This window comes from Muntiacus reevesi, chromosome 22 (genome assembly GCF_963930625.1).
Source record: "Muntiacus reevesi chromosome 22, mMunRee1.1, whole genome shotgun sequence".
Lineage (NCBI taxonomy): Eukaryota > Metazoa > Chordata > Mammalia > Artiodactyla > Cervidae > Muntiacus > Muntiacus reevesi.
In genome coordinates this window covers 18,238,625-18,262,787 of record NC_089270.1, presented here as the reverse complement: position 1 = coordinate 18,262,787, position 24,163 = coordinate 18,238,625, and the positions used below count along the sequence as shown (strand labels likewise).

Genomic DNA, 24,163 nt, shown 5'->3' with positions numbered 1-24,163 from the left:
CAATGACTCAACTCTTCACATGAGGTGGCCCAAAGTATTGGAGTTTCAGCTTCAGCATCAGTCCTTTCAATGAACACCCAGGACTGATCTCCCTTAGGATGGACTGGTTGAATCTCCTTGCAGTCCAAGGGACTCTCAAGAGTCTTCTCCAACATCACAGTTCAAAAGCATCAGTTTTTTGGCACTCAGCTTTCTTCACAGTCCAACTCTCACATCCATACATGACCACTGGAAAAACCATAGCCTTGACTGGACGGGCCTTTGTTGGCAAAGTAATGTCTCTGCTTTTTAATATGCTGTCTAGGTTGGTCATAATTTTCCTTCCAAGGAGTAAGCATCTTTTGATTTCATGGCTGCAGTCACCATCCGTGGTGATTTTGGAGCCCCCCAAAAATAAAGTCTGACACTGTTTCCACTGTCTCCCCATCTATTTCCCATGAGGTGATGGGACCAGATGCCATGATCTTAGTTTTCTGAATGTTAAGCTTTAAGCCAACTTTTTCACTCTCCTCTTTCACTTTCATCAAGAGGCTTTTCAGTTCCTCTTCACTCTCTGCCATAAGGGTGGTGTCATCTGCATATCTGAGGTTACTGATATTTCTCCCAGCAATCTTGATTCCAGCTTGTGCCTCTTCCAGCCCAGCCTTTCTCATGCTGTACTCTGCATATAAGTTAAATAAGCAGGGTGACAATATCCAGCCTTGACGTACTCCTTTTCCTATTTGGAACCAGTTTGTTGTTCCATGTCTGGTTGTAACTGTTGCTTCCTGACCTGCATACAGGTTTCTCAAGAGGCAAGTCAGGTGATCTGGTATTCCCATCTCCTTCAGAATTTTCCACAGTTTATTGTGATCCACACAAAGGCTTTGGTGTAGTCAATAAAGCAGAAATAGATGTTTTTCTGGAAATCTCTCGTTTTTTAGATGATCCAGCGGATATTGGCAATTTGATCTCTGGTTCCTCTGCCTTTTCTAAAACCAGCTGGAACATCTGGAAGTTCTCGGTTCATGTATTGCTGAAGCCTGGCTTGGAGAATTTTGAGCATTACTTTACTAGCGTGTGAGATGAGTGCAGTTGTGTGGTAGTTTGAGCAATCTTTGGGATTGCCTTTCTTAAGGATTGGAATGAAAACTGACCTTTCCCAGTCCTGTGGCCACTGCTGAGTTTTCCAAATATGCTGGCATATTGAGTGCAGCACTTTCACAGCATCATCTTTCAGGATTTGAAATAGCTCAACTGGAATTCCATCACCTCGACTAGCTTTGTTGTTAGTTGGGGTATAATTAAAAACTGATATTGTAATGTAGAAAGTAAAGGAGTTACATAACTCATATAGACTGAAAAACGTGTAAGAAAAGTTATGAGAAATGAAAGACCAATTTAATTGTCTAACTGAAGTTATAAAAGCAGAGAAACAGAGAAAATGGAAGGAAAGATAATACAAGAAATAAGGGAAAATAATTACTCTAAGATGAAGAAAAGCATAAAACTTTAGACTGAAAGCATGTACCCAAGGGCTCTGCTGTATAAATCAGAAGTAGCTAGGGACTTCTTTGGTGGTCCAGTGGTAACAATCTGCCTGCTAAGGCAGGAGACACAAGAGATGTGGGTTAATCCTTGAGTCAGGAAGATCCCCTGGAGTAGGAAATGACAATCCATTCTGGTATCCTTGCCTGGGAAATCCCAAGGACAGAGGAGTCTGGTGGGCTACAGTCCATGTGGTTCTGAAGAACTGGATACAACTGAGTACACACATAAAATGTTGAGGTTAAAGAGAAAAGCCTACGGGGCTGGTGCACTGGGAAGACCCAGAGGGATTGAGTGGAGAGGGAGGTGGGAGGGGGGATCGGGATGGGGAACACATGTAAATCCATAGCTGATCCATGTCAATGTATGGCAAAAACCACTACAGTATTGTAAAGTAATTAGCCTCCAACTAATAAAAATAAATGGGGAAAAAAAAAAAAGAGAAAAGCTTACAAGCTTCTGGAGAGGGAAAAATAGCAAGCCTATGTAAGAACAAAAATGTCCACCACTAGTTCCCTAAAGACATAGAAGAATGCTACAAAGGCTCCTAAGGGAAAATACTGAACCTAGAATTCTGTTTGCTGTGAGGTGTTCAAGTGTGAGGCTAAACTAAAGATAGCTTCAACTATGCAAAGGTTCAAAAATTTTTATTTCCAATGCATCATTTAAAAAGAATTACCCAAGGATGGCAAAATAAAAAATGGATCACAGAAGGAAGATGTTCGATACAAGGGGCAGTGGTAGGCAAAACAAAACAAAAAACAAAAAACCCCAAAGTATGATTTATTGGTAAGTTTAAATAATTATTGATTATAAGATGAGAGAAGTTGATGTTTGGTAGAAACCAACACAATACTGTAAAGCAATTATCCTTCAATTAAAGGTAAATAAATTTTTTTAAAAATGAGAGAAAATTAAAAATCTAGACCTAATATTTTAGGAAACTGCAACAATACACGAGACAGTGTAGAAAAAATATACAAACGCTAAGACTCTTGTAATGTTGAGCAGAGGATACAGTTATCAATCCTAAAATAATAATAGAAAAACACATTTGATTACCACTGTTAAAATTTTAAGAGTAACCATTGCTAACAAGAGAAATAAAATATATAACTTCCTTTTTTATTTCAACAATTGTCTGAAAAAAATGGAAAACTTACTAAGTGACAGAGTTTGAAAACAAAAGAATAGAAAAAGATATAGCTGGCAAAAATATATATATATAGTTCTAATGTTAAAATAAAGTCACTCTGAGGAAAACAAGGACTTATTCTATTGACAAAAGGAGTAATTCAGCCACAAGATATTTGGAGTAAACTTTTATATACCTAAATAGTTGTGAAATACAAGGCAAAAAATTGTAAAAATGTAAAGAGGAGAAGTTGATAATTCCATAATTACAGTGGGAAACTAACATACGTCTCTGGAACTGACACATCAAAGAATCACAGGGAAAACAGAGGAGCTGATAACATGACTAATAACTGCGATCTCATTGAGATATATAAAAGTGCATACCCAATATAAAATATATAGTTTAAAGCTCTTGGATGATTTATAAAAATTGACCATTTATTTGGAAAAAAATAGTCACAAATTTTAGCGTCATCAATAACTAAGAGTGGAAATCAACTGCACAGGCCCACAGCTTTGGTAATAACTGAAAAGGTAAACAAGTATCTACTCTGAAAAAAAAAAAAAAGATATTATTAATAGACTCAAAAGTCTTCATAGATGAGTTCTCTAAGGTGTCAAGGAAATCTCTATGTTAAATAAACTCTTTCAGATGAAAAAAAAAAGAATGGTCGAAAGCTTGCCAACTGTTTCTACATAACTAGAATAACAAATCCTAATATCAAAACCAGATAGGGAGAGGACTAAAGAAAGAAGGAATAATACTAGCAAGAGATCTACTAAGGGACTTCCCTGGTGGTCCAGTGGTTAAGAATCTGTCTTCCAATGCAGGGGACACAGGTTCGATCCCTGGCTGGAGAACTAAGATCCCTCCTGCGGTGGGGCAGCTGAACCTGCTCACAACTAGACAGAAGCCCATGTGCTGCAACAAAGAGGCCATGGGGGGCAGCTAAGATCAGACACAGCCAAATATAAACTTAAAAAAAGAGAGAGAGATCTACTAATGCCATTTTTCATTAAGCTATTAAAGGAAATTAACCAAACAATCAACTCAGCAAATGCTGAAGAAAACATTTGATAAATTTGCATTCATTACTGAAAAAGAATAAAACAATTAAAAAAAAAAAAAAAACCTGTTGGCAAGCTGGGAACTGAAAAGTTTGGAGCCGGCCGACAATGGCTGTGTCTTACCTTCTCGCCGGCAGGTTAACGCCTGCTGCGAGGGTGGAGGTGCAGGTGAAGAGGCAGAGGACCCCTGTGGAGTAGGCCTCCTCCAAGAGCTTCCTTTCGCTGCTGGTTAAGCCACTGTGGTGATAAGCAACTCCGAACGGGATGGTGTGCTTTAGCACGCGACACAGGTTACCACCGCTGACATTCTTCAAGCTCTTAATCACCTCCTGTTTTTCCTTCTCTTTGTGCTTCAGATATTCCCTAGGGAAAAGATCTGTTAGAACCCTTGATCTCATAGGGACAGAGCACGTACCATTTGAATTTTAGTAGCTACATGTAAACATTTTCCTTTTAAAATCGTGTTACTTTTATTGACCTAAGTACATAAAATGTTCTTAGAATTGTATTTCCGATTTCATTAACAGGCAGTTTGTCTCAACCTATTTGGGGATCACCGAGTCCTATGAAAATCTGCTTAAAGTTAAGGGAAAAAAACAGATATTCACATTAATACAACGCTCTGCACATAATTTTAGAGGTCTTGTGTACTTCCTGAAGCTCAATCCTGTACTTCCTATGAATTCATGAATGCTGGGTTTAAACATCTGCTCTAGAAGTTATATGTTTTTTTTCACAAGAAAATACATCTTCAGTGAAGATGAATTGGTTTGTCATAAACATTCTTCTCTGAAGAGAAAAACATATATATATTATTAAAGCATTATAAAGAATTATATGTAAAACACTACCTACACATTAGCACTTCAGAAGCCCCAGCAATATCCGACAATGCCTCCTTATCTAGAAGCACTGATTTTTCTCAATTCCCTTCTAGAAAAGAAAAAAGGAAAGCCTAGGCACAACTACTAACTGACTGTAAAGCAACAGCTTCTGAACACCCGCAGCGAACAAATACAGTCTGTGTGCATGCTGAGTCACTGCAGTCGTGCCCAACTCTTTGCGACCCTAAGGACCGTAGCCCGCCATGGCTTTCTCTGGGCAAGGATACTTGGGTGCACTGTCATGCCCTCCTCCAGGGGATCTTCCCTCCCAGGGACCGAGCCCAGCTGTGTTCTTTACCACTAGTGCCAGCTGGGAAACCCGAAAAATATAGTCTGACATATAAATATAACACACGCGGCTTTTGTAGCAAGCTCGTTGAGGCTTGTTGTATTGTTGTAGCAAGCTTCATGGAAAGCACAGACAGCTCTGACTGGTGCCAAATGCACAAGTTCAGTCATTTCATAAGAAACTGAGAAATGGGTGGCAGAGAGACGATGAACAATGGGGCAGGAAGTAATCCAGAGTCAACAGTGAAAGAACCAAAAGTGAGAGCTGGGTAGGGAGCTACAGACTTTATGTTACTATTTTCCAGTCAGAGCTTGAGGTCCTGCAAGGGACAAATTCTTCTCAAGGAATTAAGTCTTAAGGACAATTACCCTATAATTTAAGAGAAGGGAGACATTATTTGTAAATGACCAGATAAGACATGGATCTATGGAGAAGGGTTTTGTGGGGGGAAGCTGAGATGTGAGCTGGGTCCTGAAGAACAGGTTAGAGGTGGCAGTTGATAGCTTGGTGGTGAACAGTACTGCCAGATTCGTCATCTCCGAAGGAGAAGCTTTAACTCCGGGACCAAAGGCAGTCTCAGTCACTGGGAGCTTTGTGTAGATTTTATCTAAAGTGAAAGTGACAGAAAAAGCTTCTGACAAAGACATCAGAAGAGGGCAGAGAGTACCCGCCTCACTCATTTAAGTGGGGCCTTATACACTGCTCACCCAGCTGCTGAGAACAGATAAAAAACACTTCAAGGCTGTGAGAATTTAGCCTAGACCTTTTCCCATAACATACACCCTGGGATGACATCAGCACAAGATTAGCCAGAAGGAACAGGTTAACCCAGCGCTCAGGGCTGTGGAAGTTTCTACCCAGACCTTCTCCCACAACATACATCCAAAGCTCAAAAAAAGGCATGTCCTTGAACAAGAGATACTGCTGCCTACAAGGCCTACTTGTCTATGTCAAAAGAATGTGAAAAAGAATGTTGACCTGCTCCTTAAAGGGGCCTTAGGCTTGGACTCCTTATCAACCTGCCTAAGGTAACTCTCACAGTGAGGCGGTGGGGAAGTATTGGCAGAAGGTAAAGCATGATCGCAGGCATGGAAATGGGTGGTTCAAAGCATAAACAAAGGCGGCAAGTAGGGACGTCCCTGGTGGTCCTGTGGTTAAGAATCTGCCTGCCAATGCAGGGGACACGGGTTCAATCCCCGGTCAGGGAAGATTCCATATGCTGCAGAGCAGCTAGTCTGTGTGCCACAATACTGAGCTTTAGAGCCTGTGATCTGCAACCAGAAGCCTGAGCACCACAGCCAAGAGCAGCCCCTGCTTGCTGCAACTAGAGAAAGCCTGTGGGCAGCAACGAAGGCCCAGCACAGCCAGAAATAAATGAATAAAAGAAGACAAGAAGTTCAATCTGGATGATGTGCTGGGTAGATAAAGAGTAGAAGAAATAAGGATGAAAAAGTACATTGGGTCAGATTTTAGCATGAATCTAGGCTAAGATGCACTGTGGCATCACTATTAGGGAGATTTTTAGGGAAAGTGATACAATCAGAGCTTTGGCCATTGTCAGGAAATAGTGTTTAAAAGACATTCTTTACTTAGAAGTCTAAAGCACTAACAGCCATAAAAAAGATAATTTTCCTTGAGGCTGAGACAATCACTTGGGGAAAACTCTGCTTCAGTCTTTGTACTTAAACACACATAATAAGCATATTCTAGGAGACTGTACTATACCTGCTTCCTGTGAAAGTTATGATTAGGAGGCAAATAATTAAGATAAGGGCTGAAACTCCATGACTTTCAAGAAATTATCTTTTGAAGATACTACTGAGATCAGAAACCATTTAGCCCTAGATTATATTCATCTATGTATAAATTACAGAAAAACAGAAAAAAGTATGCTCTAAATATGACAACATTTTAGTTAACAGCCACCAAGACGGGAGCTAAACTATTTTATTGTTTGTTGTTCAGTTGCTCAATCGTGTCTGACTTTGCGACCCCATGGACTGCAGAACACCAAGCTTCCCTGTCCTTCACCAACTCCTGGAGCTTGTTCACACTCACGTCCACTGAGTCAGTGATGCCATCCAACCATCTCGTCTCGTCCTCTGTTGTCCCCTTCTCCTCTTGTTTTTAATCTTTCTCAGCATCAGGGTCTTTTCCAGTGAGTTGGTTCTTCGGATCAGGTGGCCAAAGTATTGAAGCTTCAGCTTCAGTATCTGTCCTTCCAATGAATATTCCGAGTTGATTTTCTTTAGGATTAACTGGTTTGACCTCCTTGCAGTCCAAGAGAATCTCAAGAGTCTTCTCCAGCACCACAGTCAAAGGCATCAATTCTTCAGCGCTTAGCCTTCTTAATGGTTCCGCTCACATCCATACATGACTATTGGAAAAACCACAGCACTATATGGATCTTTGTAGGCAAAGTAATTTCTCTGCTTTTTAATATGCTGTCTAGATTTATCATCACTTTTCTTTCAAGGAGCATCTTTTCATTTCATGGCTGCAGTCACCATCCACAGTGATTCTGGAGCCCAAGAAAATAAAATCTGTCACTGTTTCTATTGTTTCCCTATTTATTTGCCATGAAGTGATGGGACTGGATGCCATGATCTTAATTTTTTAAATGTTGAGTTTTAAGCCAGCTTTTTCTCCTCTTTCACCTTCATCAAGAGGCTCTTTAATTCCTCTTCACTTTCTGCCATAAGGGTGGTGTCATCTGCATATCTGAGGTTACTGATATTTCTCCGGGCAATCTTGATTTCAGCTTATGCTTCATCCAGCGTTTCTCATGATATACTCTGCACAGACCTTAAATAAGCAGGGTGACAATATACAGCCTTAATGTACTTCTTTCCCAATTTTGAACCAGTCTGTTGTTCCATGTCCAGTTCTAACTGTTGCTTCTTGACCTGCATACAGATTTTTCAGGAGGCAGGTAAGGTGGTCTGGTATTCCCATCTCCTTAAGAATTTCCCACAATTTGTTGTGATCGACACACAGGCTTTAGTGTAGTCAATGAAGCAGAAGTAGGTATTTTTCTGGATTTTTCTAAGGATTTTGAGCATTACTTTGCTAGCATGTGAAATGAGTGCAATTGTGTAGTAGTTTGAACATTGTTTGGCATTGCCCTTCTTTGGGACTGGAATGAAAACTGACCTTTTCCAGTCCTGTGGCTGCTGCTGAGTATACTCAGGACCTTTACCTTAAGAAAGCAGCAAGTAATATGGAAAATGTATTTAGAGGAGATTTTCCTTCAGAAAGAGTTAAGTCCTATCTCTTTACCAAAGTATCAAGGGTCCATCACAAGGTCCCGGGGAACAACCAAATTTTTAAGTATGTCAATATTAAACATCAACATTTATGACCCAAATAAACTATTACCCCCGAAAAGCAAAATAAGTCAAGGGTATAAGTTGACCAACAATCAGTCTCATTTCACACAGTCAAAAGTCTGTCTCTAAATTTCCCCATCACTTATTCGGTACTATATTACCTTATTCTAAGAAAACAAATGACTCACTGAGCATCCCTCAATGACAATTTAATTTCCTTAGGTTTTTATAATCTACATCATCATTTTAAAGTCAGACTCTGTTACTGAAATGGGAAACACTCTTTGACTTTATCCCAAACATCTGCATCTTTGTGCTAGCCAATGAATTTAACTCTGTATTAGGCCAATCCATGACAGTAGGATTGTGGGGGCAGGTGGAGGAAGGCTGGGTTTGGATCCAGGGTACTGATCTGTGCAGAGTCACACAGCACTGGCTCAGGGGCCCATAAAAAGTCTGAAAAATATGCTAACACAACACATGGGACAAAAAGGTACAGAGAAAACTAAAACTGTTCATACTTAAGGTCATTTTATACTTATCTCTGTAACAGAGCCCATGGTAAAATACTATACAATTACAAAGCAGTACATTTCTTTATTATTTAGCAAATTCAGTTCCAATGTACACACAATCCAAATGTGAAGCTTATTAAGAAAACAAAGGCAACAGTATTTAATTACAGAGAAAGTTAAGCCAAAGATACAATTAATCCCTACACTGCTAAGTCCTCTGATCACACAGGCCTTCATCCCTACAGTGATTATTGATTAGTCTTCTGATCACATGGTGCTTCCCTGGTAGCTCAGATGGTAAAAAATCTGCCTGCAATGCAGGAGACCCAGATTCAATCCCTGGGTTGGGAAGATCCCCAGGAGAAGGGAATGGCAACCCACTCCAGTATTCTTGCCTGGAGAATTCCATGGACAGACCATGGGGTCGCAAAGTATCAGACACGACTGAGTGACTAACACACTGATCACATAGGCCTTCATCCCTACAGTGATTATTGATTAGTCCTCTGATGACATAGGCCAGCGGTTGACCTTGTCTGTATGTTGGACTTGCTTAGAAGCTTTATAAAACAGTGGTACCTGGGTCCCATTCCCAAATATTCTGATTTGTCTTGGAGGTATCTTGGGCACTGAGATTTTAAAAAGGCCCCAAGGTGACTCACTGTGGAGCCAAGCTGTTGTTTAATCAGCATTCTCTTACATGTAGCCTTAGAATTTTTCTCTGACCATTTCACATCTGTGAATTTCACAGTTCAGCTTTTTTCCCTCAAGGCCAGGACCTTTAGAATCTAGTATAATAACTTAGCATAATGTCTGCAAAAAGTAATCAATGCTTGTTAAATAAACAGAATACAGGCATGTAGATCATGATAAAAAATGAAACAATATTTTTAAAAGATTAACATACTTGCTTAAACTTTTGCATATCATTTCTGCTACGTTTTCACAGTTCTTCTTAGTGGGACAAAAAACTAAGCAGGAGTAATTGGGAATAACTTCTGTCACCAGTGCTACCAATTGATCAGGATCCATCTTTTTCAGAGTATCGGAATACTGCACGACAAGATTTAGGAACAAAGTAGTTAGCAGCCATGAAAGCCTTTCATTTTACCAGTGTGCTTTGAAAGGTAAGTAAATCAACCATAATTTTGAACTTCTCATTTAATAAATATGACCATTTAAAAGAAAAGATGCAACCTATATTACACAGCAAAATGTTAAGTCCCACTTTTGTTATTAGGGTTTTGTTAGGTGTATTTAATTTTAAATAAAGGAAGTGAAAATAGTCAATTTTATTAATAACTCTATGGCCCGCCCATCTTCACCAAAGCAGAAAAAGTCCTCAGAGAGAAACACAAATTGATCCTAATAATAGTCAAAGAGCTGCATAAATAAGTTAAACCTCTTGCTATTACTAACAACTTTCAAAAACATATTCAATCATACTGCAGGACATGTTTTCAGAAATACAAAATATATTTATCAAACAGACATAAAGAACTCAAAGAACAAAGAAAAATGTAAAGTTATTTAAAATCTCCTCACTTTCTTCGACTTGACTGAAAACTAATTAAGATACAGATTTAGAATAATATACCTTTAGGTTGTTGTTTAGTCGCTCAGTTGTGTCTGACTCTTTTGCAACCCCATGGACTGCAGCCTGCCAGGGTCCTGTGTCCATGGGATTTCCCAGGCAAGAATACTGGAGTGGGTTGCCATTTCCTTCCCCAGGGGGTCTTTCTGACCCAGGGATCGAACCGCTGTCTCCTGCATTGGCAGGCGGATTCTTTACCACTGAGCCACCAGGGAAGCCCAATATACCTTCAGGGAATAATAAAACTGCTGTAAAATTCCTTTCTCCCTTTTCAATGTCCTCCATGAAAACCACAGAACATTAGCACAGTAGACATCCATATTTTCATACACCAATATCTGAGCTGTAGAGCTCACAAATATTTCTTCTTGTATTACTGTTGCTGCTGAATGAATAAACATTTATGGGAAAGGTCTCCAAGCTTTCTTGGTCCATGGAGCCCCAAGGTCAAAAGAAAGTTTTGATTATTAGGTAGTCAGGTGCAAAGAACAAGGATGCATTTCTTCACAAATAAGTAGCGATCTGAATAACAATAAATGTCAGTTGAAAAAAAATTTTCATTTCATTCTTAAATAACTATCATAACCCACTAATGAGAAGTATGCACACCTGGGCCCTGCAGTCTTTCAAACCAGGAAACCCTTATTTCCTGTTCCACATTGATTTTCACATGGTATTTGCTTACAGTAAGTGCAAAAAAAAAAAGAAAGATAAAATCACCAACTTCACAAAGATATACTATCCTAGGAAGTAATGTAGTGTGATCTAATACTGACATTGGAAACTGTCTTGAAGCAGTCATTTGTATGGTGTCTCTGAAATATATAAACTGTCCCATGGTACCCATGTGACTCCTCTGCGGTGTCCCAGGGCAGCTGGGCACGAAGTCTAGGAACCTCACCATCAGGGATTATCAAGGTTACCTTATAATTAAGGAGGCGTGAAAAAGTCATGCCATTCTCAGCTCTGCTGTCAACTTCATATATTGTATCATTTATTTTCAGGTATTCTTTTAATTCAACCTTGAATTAAAAGGACATTTGTAATTAATATCATATATAAATTCCTCTTTATAGAGTTTCAAATTTTGTACAATATGTTATAAAACAGTACAAAAACTTTATCTTCTCTAAGGTATGCAGAATACTTCAACTTAAATTTATTTCTTTTCCATTTAAGTTTCTTTTTCCTTTTAAATCAAAATAGGGATTACTATCCTTGAAGAAATACTTTTGAATTAAATAGCCACATATCTAAAAGGAAAATCAGACACATTTGTCACAAGAGGAAGTAAAAGTGAGTCAAGAGTTCACACTCTTTTATTAAGGAGTTATTTGTGTTACTCCTTCAGATTTAAAACTTTATTAGTCACCAGTTGTAATGTGAATACCATCAAATTATTTTCAACTTAAGTATCTGTAGACAAAAGGAAGTTTGTAAATAGAGCTTACTGAATTTTTTCAAGAATAGCATTGAGAAGCTCAATGCACTAGCCACTGTACCACACAGCCACCTACAGAACACCACCTAACTTGACAATTAAGGTCAGGAACTATCTCTTTAAAATTCTCACATTTGGTGCAAATATAAAAACACCAAATTTCAAGTTAAAATTTGGTGATTCTAAAAAATTATATTTTGAAAACCTATTTAGACAGAGACTACAGAGTACATGTACATTATAAGCTTCTTTCAGATAACTAAGAACAACATGGACTTACTTTCTTCAAGCCTTTTGGGAAGACTGTTACTGCGGAGTTTAAATTTATATCCATGTGAGGTCTTAATTTATTTTAAAAAAAGCATTATAACTATCAAAACTTAAATCTTTGAAAACATTTTAACTTTTAAGATAAACTTTTTTATGTGTCAGTAACTCAAAATGTGAATCACTAAATTCTCACCAGATGGAAAAATTTACCTTATAGAATGTAGAGTGGAAAAGCAGAATGGGTCTGAAAATTTTCATTTAATCAATATTCACTGAAGGCCCGTGAGCTGGGCACCCATCCCGGCCAAGCTCCCGGACCCCACAGTGTATGTTCTCTCCACACAGACTTGTCAGCATTTAGACACAGTGAGTGGCTCCTTCATCACTCTCAGAATTTTTATACAGCACGTTTGCTACAAACAGAAGATGGCACATAACAAATCAAACCTTAGGTACATACTGGTCTAAACTGACTCGTGTAATATTCTGCTTGCAGGAACTCTTGCAGGTCTTCAACATTGTTTAGCGTTGCACTCATACCAATAATTTGAGTCGTTTCTAAAAAAAAAAGTATTGAGAAAAATGTGTTATTTAGTATATCATAACAGTAACTTTAGCAACCTTTTTGTGTTTGTAATTTTTACAGAATGACATGGGAAAGAGGAGGCAGGTAAGACAAACACAGTTGACCGTGAACGAAATGAGGGTTGAGAACACCACCCCTCTGTGCAGGTGAAAATCCGTGTAAAACCTGGAGGTGGCCCTCCTTATCTCCAGCTCTGCCTCTCTGGGCTCAACCAACCACAGATCCTGCGGCACTGCAGCGCTTACTACTGAGAAAACCCGCTTACAAGTGAACCCGTGCAATTCAAACCCGCGCTGTTCAACAGTCAACTCTGTAAAACCAGACTATTAACCTGGCAGATGATATCACTCAGAAGAGAGGAATAAGCTAGTCACACAAATTGGGAGCCATCAGAACACAAGAAGACTTTGAAGTCATGCGTATGGATGAGAATTTGCAGAAACTGTATGAAGAAGGAAACAAGGGATGAATCTATGGTATACGATCAACGTATACGATGAACACACTTAAAAAGTAGTGTCACAAAGGAGAACAAAAGGAGAAACTGAAGAGAGCCCTTTGGTTCAAATATCTATTAAGTGTAAGGCACTGGTGACAGAAAGACACATAAATATGTACCAGTACACTTATATAAATAAGTACACAGCGGCAGTGTACATAGGTATACACATAAGTACACAGAAGCAGCGTATATAAATAGACGTGTAAGTACACAGCGGCAGTGTACATAAGTACACACATAAGTACACAGAAGCAGCGTATATAAATATACGTGTAAGCACACAGCGGCAGTGTACATAAGTACACACATAAGTACACAGAAGCAGCGTATATAAATATACGTGTAAGCACACAGCGGCAGTGTACATAAGTACACACATAAGTACACAGAAGCAGCGTATATAAATATACGTGTAAGCACACAGCGGCAGTGTACATAAGTACACACATAAGTACACAGAAGCAGCGTATATAAATATACATGGAAGTACACAGCGGCAGTGTACATAAGTACACACATAAGTACACAGAAGCAGCGTATATAAATATACGTGTAAGCACACAGCGGCAGTGTACATAAGTACACACATAAGTACACAGAAGCAGCGTATATAAATATACGTGTAAGCACACAGCGGCAGTGTACATAAGTACACACATAAGTACACAGAAGCAGCGTATATAAATATACATGGAAGTACACAGCGGCAGTGTACATAAGTACACACATAAGTACACAGAAGCAGCGTATATAAATATACGTGTAAGTACACAGCGGCAGTGTACATAAGAACACACATAAGTACACAGAAGCAGCGTATATAAATATACGTGTAAGCACACAGCGGCAGTGTACATAAGTACACACATAAGTACACAGAAGCAGCGTATATAAATATACGTGTAAGCACACAGCGGCAGTGTACATAAGTACACACATAAGTACACAGAAGCAGCGTATATAAATATACATGGAAGTACACAGCGGCAGTGTACATAAGTACACACATAAGTACACAGAAGCAGCGTATATAAATATACGTGTAAGTACACAGCGGCAGTGTACATAGGTACACACATAAGTACACAGAAGCAGCGTATATAAATATACATGGAAGTACACAGCGGCAGTGTACATAAGAACACACATAAGTACACAGAAGCAGCGTATATAAATATACGTGTAAGTACACAGCGGCAGTGTACATAAGAACACACGTAAGTACACAGAAGCAGCGTATATAAATATACATGGAAGTACACAGCGGCAGTGTACATAAGAACACACATAAGTACACAGAAGCAGCGTATATAAATATACGTGTAAGTACACAGCGGCAGTGTACATAAGAACACACATAAGTACACAGAAGCAGCGTATATAAATATACGTTTAAGTACACAGCGGCAGTGTACATAAGAACACACATAAGTACACAGAAGCAGCGTATATAAATATACGTGTAAGTACACAGCGGCAGTGTACATAAGAACACACATAAGTACACAGAAGCAGCGTATATAAATATACGTTTAAGTACACAGCGGCAGTGTACATAAGAACACACATAAGTACACAGAAGCAGCGTATATAAATAGACGTGTAAGTACACAGCGGCAGTGTACATAGGTACACACATAAGTACACAGAAGCAGCGTATATAAATAGACGTGTAAGTACACAGCGGCAGTGTACATAGGTACACACATAAGTACACAGAAGCAGCGTATATAAATAGACGTGTAAGTACACAGCGGCAGTGTACATAAGAACACACGTAAGTACACAGAAGCAGCGTATATAAATAGACGTGTAAGTACACAGCGGCAGTGTACATAGGTACACACGTAAGTACACAGAAGCAGCGTATATAAATATACGTGTAAGTACACAGCGGCAGTGTACATAGGTACACACGTAAGTACACAGAAGCAGCGTATATAAATATACGTGTAAGTACACAGCGGCAGTGTACATAAGTACACACATAAGTACACAGAAGCAGCGTATATAAATATACGTGTAAGCACACAGCGGCAGTGTACATAAGTACACACATAAGTACACAGAAGCAGCGTATATAAATATACGTGTAAGTACACAGCGGCAGTGTACATAAGAACACACATAAGTACACAGAAGCAGCGTATATAAATAGACGTGTAAGTACACAGCGGCAGTGTACATAAGAACACACGTAAGTACACAGAAGCAGCGTATATAAATAGACGTGTAAGTACACAGCGGCAGTGTACATAAGAACACACGTAAGTACACAGAAGCAGCGTATATAAATATACATGGAAGTACACAGCGGCAGTGTACATAGGTACACACATAAGTACACAGAAGCAGCGTATATAAATATACGTGTAAGTACACAGCGGCAGTGTACATAAGTACACACATAAGTACACAGAAGCAGCGTATATAAATATACATGGAAGTAGACAGCGGCAGTGTACATAAGTACACACATAAGTACACAGAAGCAGCGTATATAAATATACGTGTAAGTACACAGCGGCAGTGTACATAGGTACACACATAAGTACACAGAAGCAGCGTATATAAATATACGTGTAAGTACACAGCGGCAGTGTACATAAGTACACAGCAAACACATGTCCATTATGTGCAGGTACTATGCTAGATGCTTCACAAAGACTCATGCTATCTCCACAGCAATTTAGTGAGGAAGGTTCTATTACTATCCTCCATTTTTGATGCACAAGGAAAAAGAGGCACAGTTACTGTCAGTTCAGTTCAGTTCAGTCGCTCAGCCATGTCCGACTCTTTGCGACCCCATGAATCCCGCAGCATGCCAGGCCTCCCTGTCCATCACCAACTCCCGGAGTTTACTCAAACTCATGCCCATCGAGTTGGTGATGCCATCCAGCCATCTCATCCTCTGTCGTCCCCTTCTCCTCCTGTCCCCAATCCCTCCCAGCATCAGGGTCTTTTCCAATGACTCAACTCTTCACATCAGGTGGCCAAAGTATCGGAGTTTCAGCTTCAGCATCAGTCCTTCCAATGAACACCCAGGACTGATCTCCTTTAGGATGGACTGGTTGGATCTATACTATATATTATACTTGCCCAAGGTCACATACAAAGTTAAAAGTGAGCCAGGATTTGAATCCAGCTGCAGAGTCTGCCCTTAGTCATTACACTGTTCTACCTCTCAGTGCTAACACATGATTGGTCTTACAGAAGGACAATAGAGAAGTGAAAAGAGAATGGTGTTTCAGCACCCAAGGGAAAAAAGAATGAGTACTCAAATACTGAAAAGAAATTAAGACAAGAACTATCAGTGTACACTGGATGTGACAAGTAGATGATCATTCTCCCTTCATCCTCTGCTTTATATTTTTCCATAGAATGTATCACCATCTGATACTATCTGTTTCCTTGTTTATCTGCTTATTATCTGTTCACTTTCACTAATATATAGGTTTCATAAAGACAGGGACTTTGTTTTATTCACTGCTACATCCCTAGCACTCAAAATAGGGCCTGACATGCAGTGGGTACTCAATAAACATTTTTTAATCAATGATTATAAAGTGATACAATCTGCCTAAATAACAGTTATCAAAATTTTAAAAATAATTCTTAAGATTTGATCTTTATGATGGATAATTTTCTATAAACTATTATAGTACCTAATAGGCTATTGCAATAGTATATAAAAATAGATAAACATTTAGAATAAATATATCATATAAATTTAGAAACTATCTGATGGTGCAAAATAGTTCCTTAAAGTGACTATTTACAGATTTTTTTTTTTTTTTTAAATATTATTTTATTAGTTGGAGGCCAATCACTTTACAACATTTCAGTGGGTTTTGTCATACATTGACATGAATCAGCCATATAGTTACACGTATTCCCCATCCCGATCCCCCCTCCCACCTCCCTCCCCACCCGATTCCTCAGGGTCCTCCCAGTGCACCAGGCAAGAGCACCTGATTCATGTATCCCACCTGGGCTGGTGGTCCGTTTCACCATAGATAGTATACAGATGTTTTTTAAATGATATTGATGGTGGCGATAGCAGCAAACCTTTAGTGTGCTATGTGCTGAGCATGGCTGAATGCATGGGTCACATGTGTTACCTCATGTAATTCTTACAACAATCCCATCAGGTTGATACCATTATTGTGCCCATTTCACAGATGAGGAAAGGGTGGTTGAGTCACATGCCTAAGCACACAGAGCTAGTAAGTGGAGGATACTGATGGGGACATCTTCAAATGCTAACTTCATTTATCTTCATGATTCTACTCATGCATCCAACAAAAATGTATAAGCTTACTTTAGAAATAAAAAACTAAGACAGAAAGCTTAAGCATCTTATTCTAGGTTACATAATCTAGCTAGTGATAGAATTAAGTCTTTTATAGGTCTCTTGATTATAAATCAACTAGTGACCACATTTGGAAAAAAAAAAACTTACTGCTTGTGTAGAGGATTTTTGCCAGAGTCATTTCCAGTATAGCCCCACGGCTTCCTTCACCAATCATGTGCAACTTTGAGATTAAAAAAAAAAAAAAGGATAAAAGTAAATCTGCATATAATACCTACATAAAACAAGCATATATTTGATGAAATGAAGAAGCAATGTTTGCTTTATAACTCAAGCATTTTAGTTATGGCAACTAGAGTACATATACATTATTTCACTGATATTTTAAGTTAATGAAGTTATCCCTAGGACAATATCCTGGCATCACGAATTCATCAGTACTATTATAAAACTGAACATATACACATAAATTTACTCTTCAAGAAACAACTGACACAAAACTGAATTTGATTACCAAGCATTAAATGCCTTCATCTAAATACTGTCTATATCTTAAAATACTCATCCTCATAAGGTATTAAATGGATACACATAATACTGTTAGTACAATAAAAATGTTGATAAATCAACAAACATAGTAACCAACCTCATCTACAACAACCAGACCCAGGCTGCTAATTCTTCCAGTTTCAATCAAGGAGTTCACCAGACTATGTCCTTTTTCAATAGTGGCAATATATAATGATTTCTTTTCCCTTCTTTTAATTGGAGGAAATTTTCCTTTGCTTCCAGCATACTCCTCAACAAAGAAACCCAGTTCTATACCAAAACTTGACAAACCTGAAATCTAGAATATTAAAATAAACAAAAAAATTTAGATAAATAAGAACTGTATTAAGTGTTCACAGGGATTTAAAAAATCTAAAATAGTGCTTAATATAAATCAATGAGAATAAGGTTACAGATAAAGCATATACATCTAAGAAATGTCATAACTAATGTATTGATCCTTGAAGTGAATGCCACTTTTAAACTATGTAATGAATGTAAAAATAAATTTTAATTCTCTTCTGATATTAAAAATCAGAATAACTCATTTATTTTGATAAAATAATTGGTTAATTTCTGCTTGAAAAAGCATGCTAAATATCAGTAGAACATTTGAAATGGAGTTTAATTCACAACTTTAGGGGGAAAAAAACTCTTTCTTCAACAGGTAATTAGTATTAGAAGATATTTTTAATAAGTACACCACACAGCTTCTACACATCCTAAAAATAATAATTCTCCATCAGTAAGGCTACCTCTTCTCAGTCAAGAAAAAGTTGTTACATTTATACTAGTTTTTGTATCTGAAAGTGAGAATAACATTAACAAATACCATTTAAAAAAATCACACCTTTTCTTGAACAATTGCTACATATGGTAGGATCATTAAAACATCTTTTCGTCGGCATAGTAGTTCTTGTAGCATTAAAATCTCAGCCACGAGGGTTTTTCCACCACTTGTTGGCAAGGAATATATTAAATTTTTTCTTTCTTGCACAGATTTCAATGTTAAGCAAGTATGTTGCCATTCTGTGGAATTGAAAAAAGAAAAAAAGCCTTATTTTTCCCTTCTACAAAGTTTTCTAAGAAGAAAAATATCAAATCCTATCCTGTGTAGCATCTTCTCATAGTAATAAACGCAACTATATATAAATATCAAAAATCTCCAATGCATGGTGTGCATACTAGTTCAGGCCTGGTTGGTGGGGTGGGCAACTAGCTCACCCAATTGCCTGCTGCAGACTGAGGTCTAAGATTCCACCGGGCAGGCAGGCCTGCTGGACAAGAGGTATCGCCTGCGATATCAGAAGGGCTAAGGGGCCTTTCAAGGATCTGTGTGAGTTCTAAGGCCTTTCTCTTATGTTCAGTAAGGACACTGTGTAAGCCTCCCTTCCTCATTCACCCAACAGAGAAACAGAGTGAAGAGGGAAAAAAAAAATTGAGAATTTACACAAATCTAGAAACTATTCAACCAGCTTTCACAGGGAGCTGGTTTGAATGGTCTGAATACCATTTTAAACCAATGAGAAGGACTTCCCTGGTGGCCCAGTGGTTAAGACTCCACACTCCCAGTGCAGGGGGACTGAGGTTGATCCCTGATGAGAGGATAAGATCCCGCATGCTGCATCTAAGATCTGGTGCAGCCAAAAAAAAAAAAAAAAAAAAAAAAAAAAAAATCCGTAAACTGATGAGATTGCTTAAACCATAAAAGACTAGGGTTATTAACTACAACATCTAGGGTTTCCCTGATGGCTCAGTAGTAAAGAATCCACCTGCCAATGTAGAAGACACAAGAGACATGGGTTTGATCCCTGAGTTGGGAAGATCCTGTGGAGAAGGAAATGGCAACTCACTCCAGTATTCTTGCCTGGGAAATCCCATGGACAGAGGAGCCTGGTGAGCTACACCCCATGGAGTTGCAAGAGAGTCGGACATGCCTTAGTGACTACACAACAAAATCTAGAGTTTCCACAAGTTAGCAAGGTGGAATTCATGAAAAGGATCATATTAGATCCAAAACAAAATGTGAAAACTAGTATAATCACTTTGTAGGAAAAGTGGACAATGTGGATCATCAAAAGTCTTTAAAATGTGCATTATATTTACCTCTAGAAAAATGGGCAAAAGATATGATAAGACATTTCACAGTATGGAGAAATGCAGATGGTTTATAAATACATGAAAAGATGCTCTACTGTTACCTATTAGCTTGGCAAAAGAAATAAACCAATAAAAAGCATTAAATAACTACCTAAACAAAAAGCCCCCCACATGTAAAATACAGAGTTGACTAGAGGAGGAACAAACAGGCACTTCTGTGTGTGGCTGATGAAAGTATTAACTGTTACAGTCTTTTTGGGAAGCAATCTATCAGCAACAAACATAAAACTGCATGCTGCCTTTGATCTAGCAGTACTGCTTATAGAACTCTACACTGACAGAAATAAAAAGCATGTGCATATGTAAAGATTATGTGCAAGATGTTCACCATAGCATTGTTTATATAACAAACAGCCAACAGGGTAAAGACTGAATTATTACACAATCATATGAGCTAATTATTTGCAGCCTGAAATATATGCAAATGATTATGTATTTTTTACTTTAAAAGCATTTCAGGATTTTACAGTACAGGGAAATAATAACCATTATTTTGTAATAACTTTAAATGGAATATGTAACCTATAACAATATTGAATCACTATTTTATACACCTGAAACTAATACATTGGGTAGGCTGCAAAGTTCATTTGGGTTTTTCCACAAGCTGCTGCTGCTAACTCACTTCAGTTATGTTCGACTCTGTGCGACCCCATAGACGGCAGCCCACCAGGCTCCCCTGTCCCTGGGATTCTCCAGGCAAGAAAACTGGAATGGGTTGCCATTTCCTTCTCCAATGAATGAAAGTGAAAAGTGAAAGTGAAGTCGCTCGGTCGTGTCCGACTCTTAGCCACCTCATGGGCTGCAGCCTACCAAGCTCCTCTGTCCATGGGATTTTCCAATTAAGAATACTGGAGTGGGGTGCCATTACCTTCTCCGCCACAAGCTGCTATAATGTTGTAAATCAACTATGCTTTGATAAAAAAATTTTCAAAAATATTTAATACTTAAATATTAGAAAATACTTCAGGCTAGTATCTATCACCCATTAGTTATCAAACTGCAGATGTTTATGTGAAACTACATGTCCACATTTTATCCAACTCAGAGTTTTAAAGTATAAAATGACCAAAATAATAAATACTTGGAAATAACATTTTTCTTCACATACTAAAAAAAGTTACATTAACTTAGTTCCCAATATTTTTATAAAACACACTAAGCATGTAATTCTATGCCTAAAAGGCAAAAACAACAGTACTGTATAAGGTTGAGGCTCTCTAACTCAGGAGCTCTCAAACTTTCTGCACATCAGTATCAGGAGGGCTTATCCAAGCAGAATGCCAGATCTCAGCCCAAAGTGCGGACTCAGGGGGGCTGGTGCAGAACTTGGGAATGCATATTTCAACAGATTTCCAGGCGATGCTGATGCTGCAGTTAGGAATTGCACTTTGAGAAGCACTGCTTTAGCTCAATGAAAAGTAACACACATATTCATGCTTTAAATTGGTCGTATCGTCATCAGATTTACAAATACTGAGATTTTAAAAATTATTTCCAAAATTCTTACCTTAAAGCAAACAATATATAATTACTGACAGTCATAACCAAAGTTCAAGTTGGCAAGTTCTTGACACAATATAACTAGCAAAAAAATGATTATCCCTTTTTAATAGATCAGGAACTAAGGCTCAGAGTCCAAAACCTGTGGTTAAGTGACAGTGCCAGAACTCATCATCATATTGACCAATCCCCGAGATCCCACATGTCATGTGACAACCAAGCGCATGTGCACAACTACTGAGCCTGCGCTCTAGAGCCCTGGAGTCGCGACTACTGAGCCTGCGCTCTAGAGCCCGGAGGCGCGACTACTGAGCCTGCGCTCTAGAGCCCGGAGTCGCGACTACTGAGCCTGCGCTCTAGAGCCCGGAGTCACGACTACTGAGCCTGCGCTCTAGAGCCCTGGAGTCGCGACTACTGAGCCCATGAGCCCTAGAGCCTGTGCTCTGCAACAGGAGAAACCACTGCAACGAGAAGCCTGCACACGGCAACTAGGGGGTAGCCCCAGCTCGCTACAACTAGAGAAAGCCGCGTTCATCAATGAAGACCCAGTGCGGCCAAAAATAAATCAATAAAAATAAATCTTAAAAAAAAGAAAAAGATGAGTTAGTTAAGTCTTGTCCTGAGAGCAGGAGATGCAGATGAAACACAGAACAAGGTGCTGGTAAAAAAAGGAGAGGGCAGAAAAGTAACATCTACTTCAAGGACAAGACACACCTTTAGCTCTTGAACTGCAGACCTCACAATTTAGTTTGTTAGGCTCTTGTAAAGCTTGTATTAGACTGTTTCCTGTAGTCCTACTTCTCCAACCTCAATATCTTCCCCCTGAGATAAGAACCCACGTTTTCAGGTGGTTCACAATACTAACTTAGGAGTTTCAGAAGTAACTATGAAGTGATTAGATAGGATGCTCTTTCAGGATGGCAGCAAGTGTCCCTTCTTTGTCTAAAAGGACACATATTTGAAGATACGCAACGAGCCAGGATTTTTGAAAAAAATGTTAGAAGACAAATTAGCTATTACTACTATTTCTCTGCATTTAAACCCTAACTTAAGCTGTCTTTAAAGATGTTTAATTAACAATATTATCAATACTGATTCACTCAAGACATCTGAGTAGTCAAAGGAATTTCAGCAACTAAGTTTTGGTAGCAAAGTAACAGTCAGTCAAGGAAGCTAAGACGACCGAGGAGCAGCCAGCTAATTAGGAAAAAAACAAAAAACCAGGAGTGGAATGTCAAGAAATGGGTGTTTCAAGAAGGGTCTGGTCAGTTATGTTAGGTAAGCAACTGAGAAGTCTGGGAAGAACTAAAGTCTCACTGGGTTTACACCCCAGTCATTATATAACAAGTGACAACACAGACCCCAGAGGTGGAATGGGCTGGGAATTATCTGAGGTGAGGAAAAGGAGACAGCAAGGATAACAGGTTGGAGCAGTGTGGCCACGAAGGGAAGAAAAGAAACTCAATAGCAGCAGGATATGGGTGGAAGGCTGAGAGGACTGAGTTTTTGATTTAAGGTGAGAAATAGGACCATGGCAGCATCTTTTTTCTACTGATTTGCACCAATATTACAGTAATAAGGGTAAATGTTTTTTCATTCCAGCAAAAAACATTACCATATAATTTTTCAATTCCCTTGAACTGAACATAAAGATCTCTCACTTTGCTGGGTAATGAATAAAAAGGACCAAGGTCATCTGATGATGACTCGATTGTTTTCTTAGCAACATTAATTTCTTCAGATAGGAGAGTCTCTTTGAGCTGTTTAGTCCTAGAAAATATTGGTGTTTGGGCTTTGGCATTTCCAGTCATGGTACTTTTTAGATGATCTTTCAGACTTTTTCTCCTATTTGCATCTGAACTAGTTCTGATTTTCAAAGAGGATTCAACAGTCTGCTGGGGCTGCTCTCTGCTATTAACGGGCAATTTCTCATTCACAGTCTTAAGAGAGGATGAGTTCCAATTCTTTTCTTCAGTAGATGGATCACCCAAATCACTGGAAGACTTATGCAAATTTTCAAAGAATAAAACCTGAGAAGAAGGTACATCATACAAAATATCAGCTTCAGGTTCAATAGAGACATCTTCATGCCTGCTCTGGTTCTTCGTATGCTCATCTATATTTAATTCTGTGCAGTCACCTACAGTAGGAACGTTGAGTGTGTTATGTTTATTGCTTTCTGAACAAAGATCTTCAGTGGCATGGTCTGTAGCATGGTTCCTATGTTCAGGAAGTTGCAAATACTTTTGTTCCAGATCATCAACTTGAGCTAAAAGAGAGTTCTCAGCAAAGCTATCATAGTCACCAAACATGTCCTCTTCACTGTCAATAATCTGGAAAGAAAACAAAAAGATTTATCGTGGAGTCTAGCTTCATTAAGAATAAAAGTTTCAGCTGAAAGCTCTCAGATATATAATTGTATGGTCACATGCGGATCACAGACCTAAATGTAAATAATCCTATAAAATAGATACTACTGTTCCATTTTACAGATGTA

General features: G+C 38.6%; 1 protein-coding gene across 2 annotated transcripts in view; it reads right to left on the bottom strand.

The window, feature by feature from the left end:
* The window catches only part of HELQ (helicase, POLQ like), a 43,773-nt gene that overhangs the window by 18,416 nt on the left and 1,194 nt on the right, over positions 1-24,163 (bottom strand). For both annotated transcript variants that reach the window (XM_065914599.1, XM_065914598.1), the window contains exons 2-9: positions 23,282-23,999; positions 18,854-19,032; positions 18,101-18,301; positions 17,605-17,677; positions 12,515-12,612; positions 11,267-11,365; positions 9,657-9,802; positions 3,856-4,095 (exon numbers count right to left, since the gene is read on the bottom strand). In XM_065914599.1, coding sequence (XP_065770671.1) covers positions 3,856-4,095; positions 9,657-9,802; positions 11,267-11,365; positions 12,515-12,612; positions 17,605-17,677; positions 18,101-18,301; positions 18,854-19,032; positions 23,282-23,999 — 1,754 coding nt within the window. The remainder of the gene's footprint in view (positions 1-3,855; positions 4,096-9,656; positions 9,803-11,266; positions 11,366-12,514; positions 12,613-17,604; positions 17,678-18,100; positions 18,302-18,853; positions 19,033-23,281; positions 24,000-24,163) is intronic.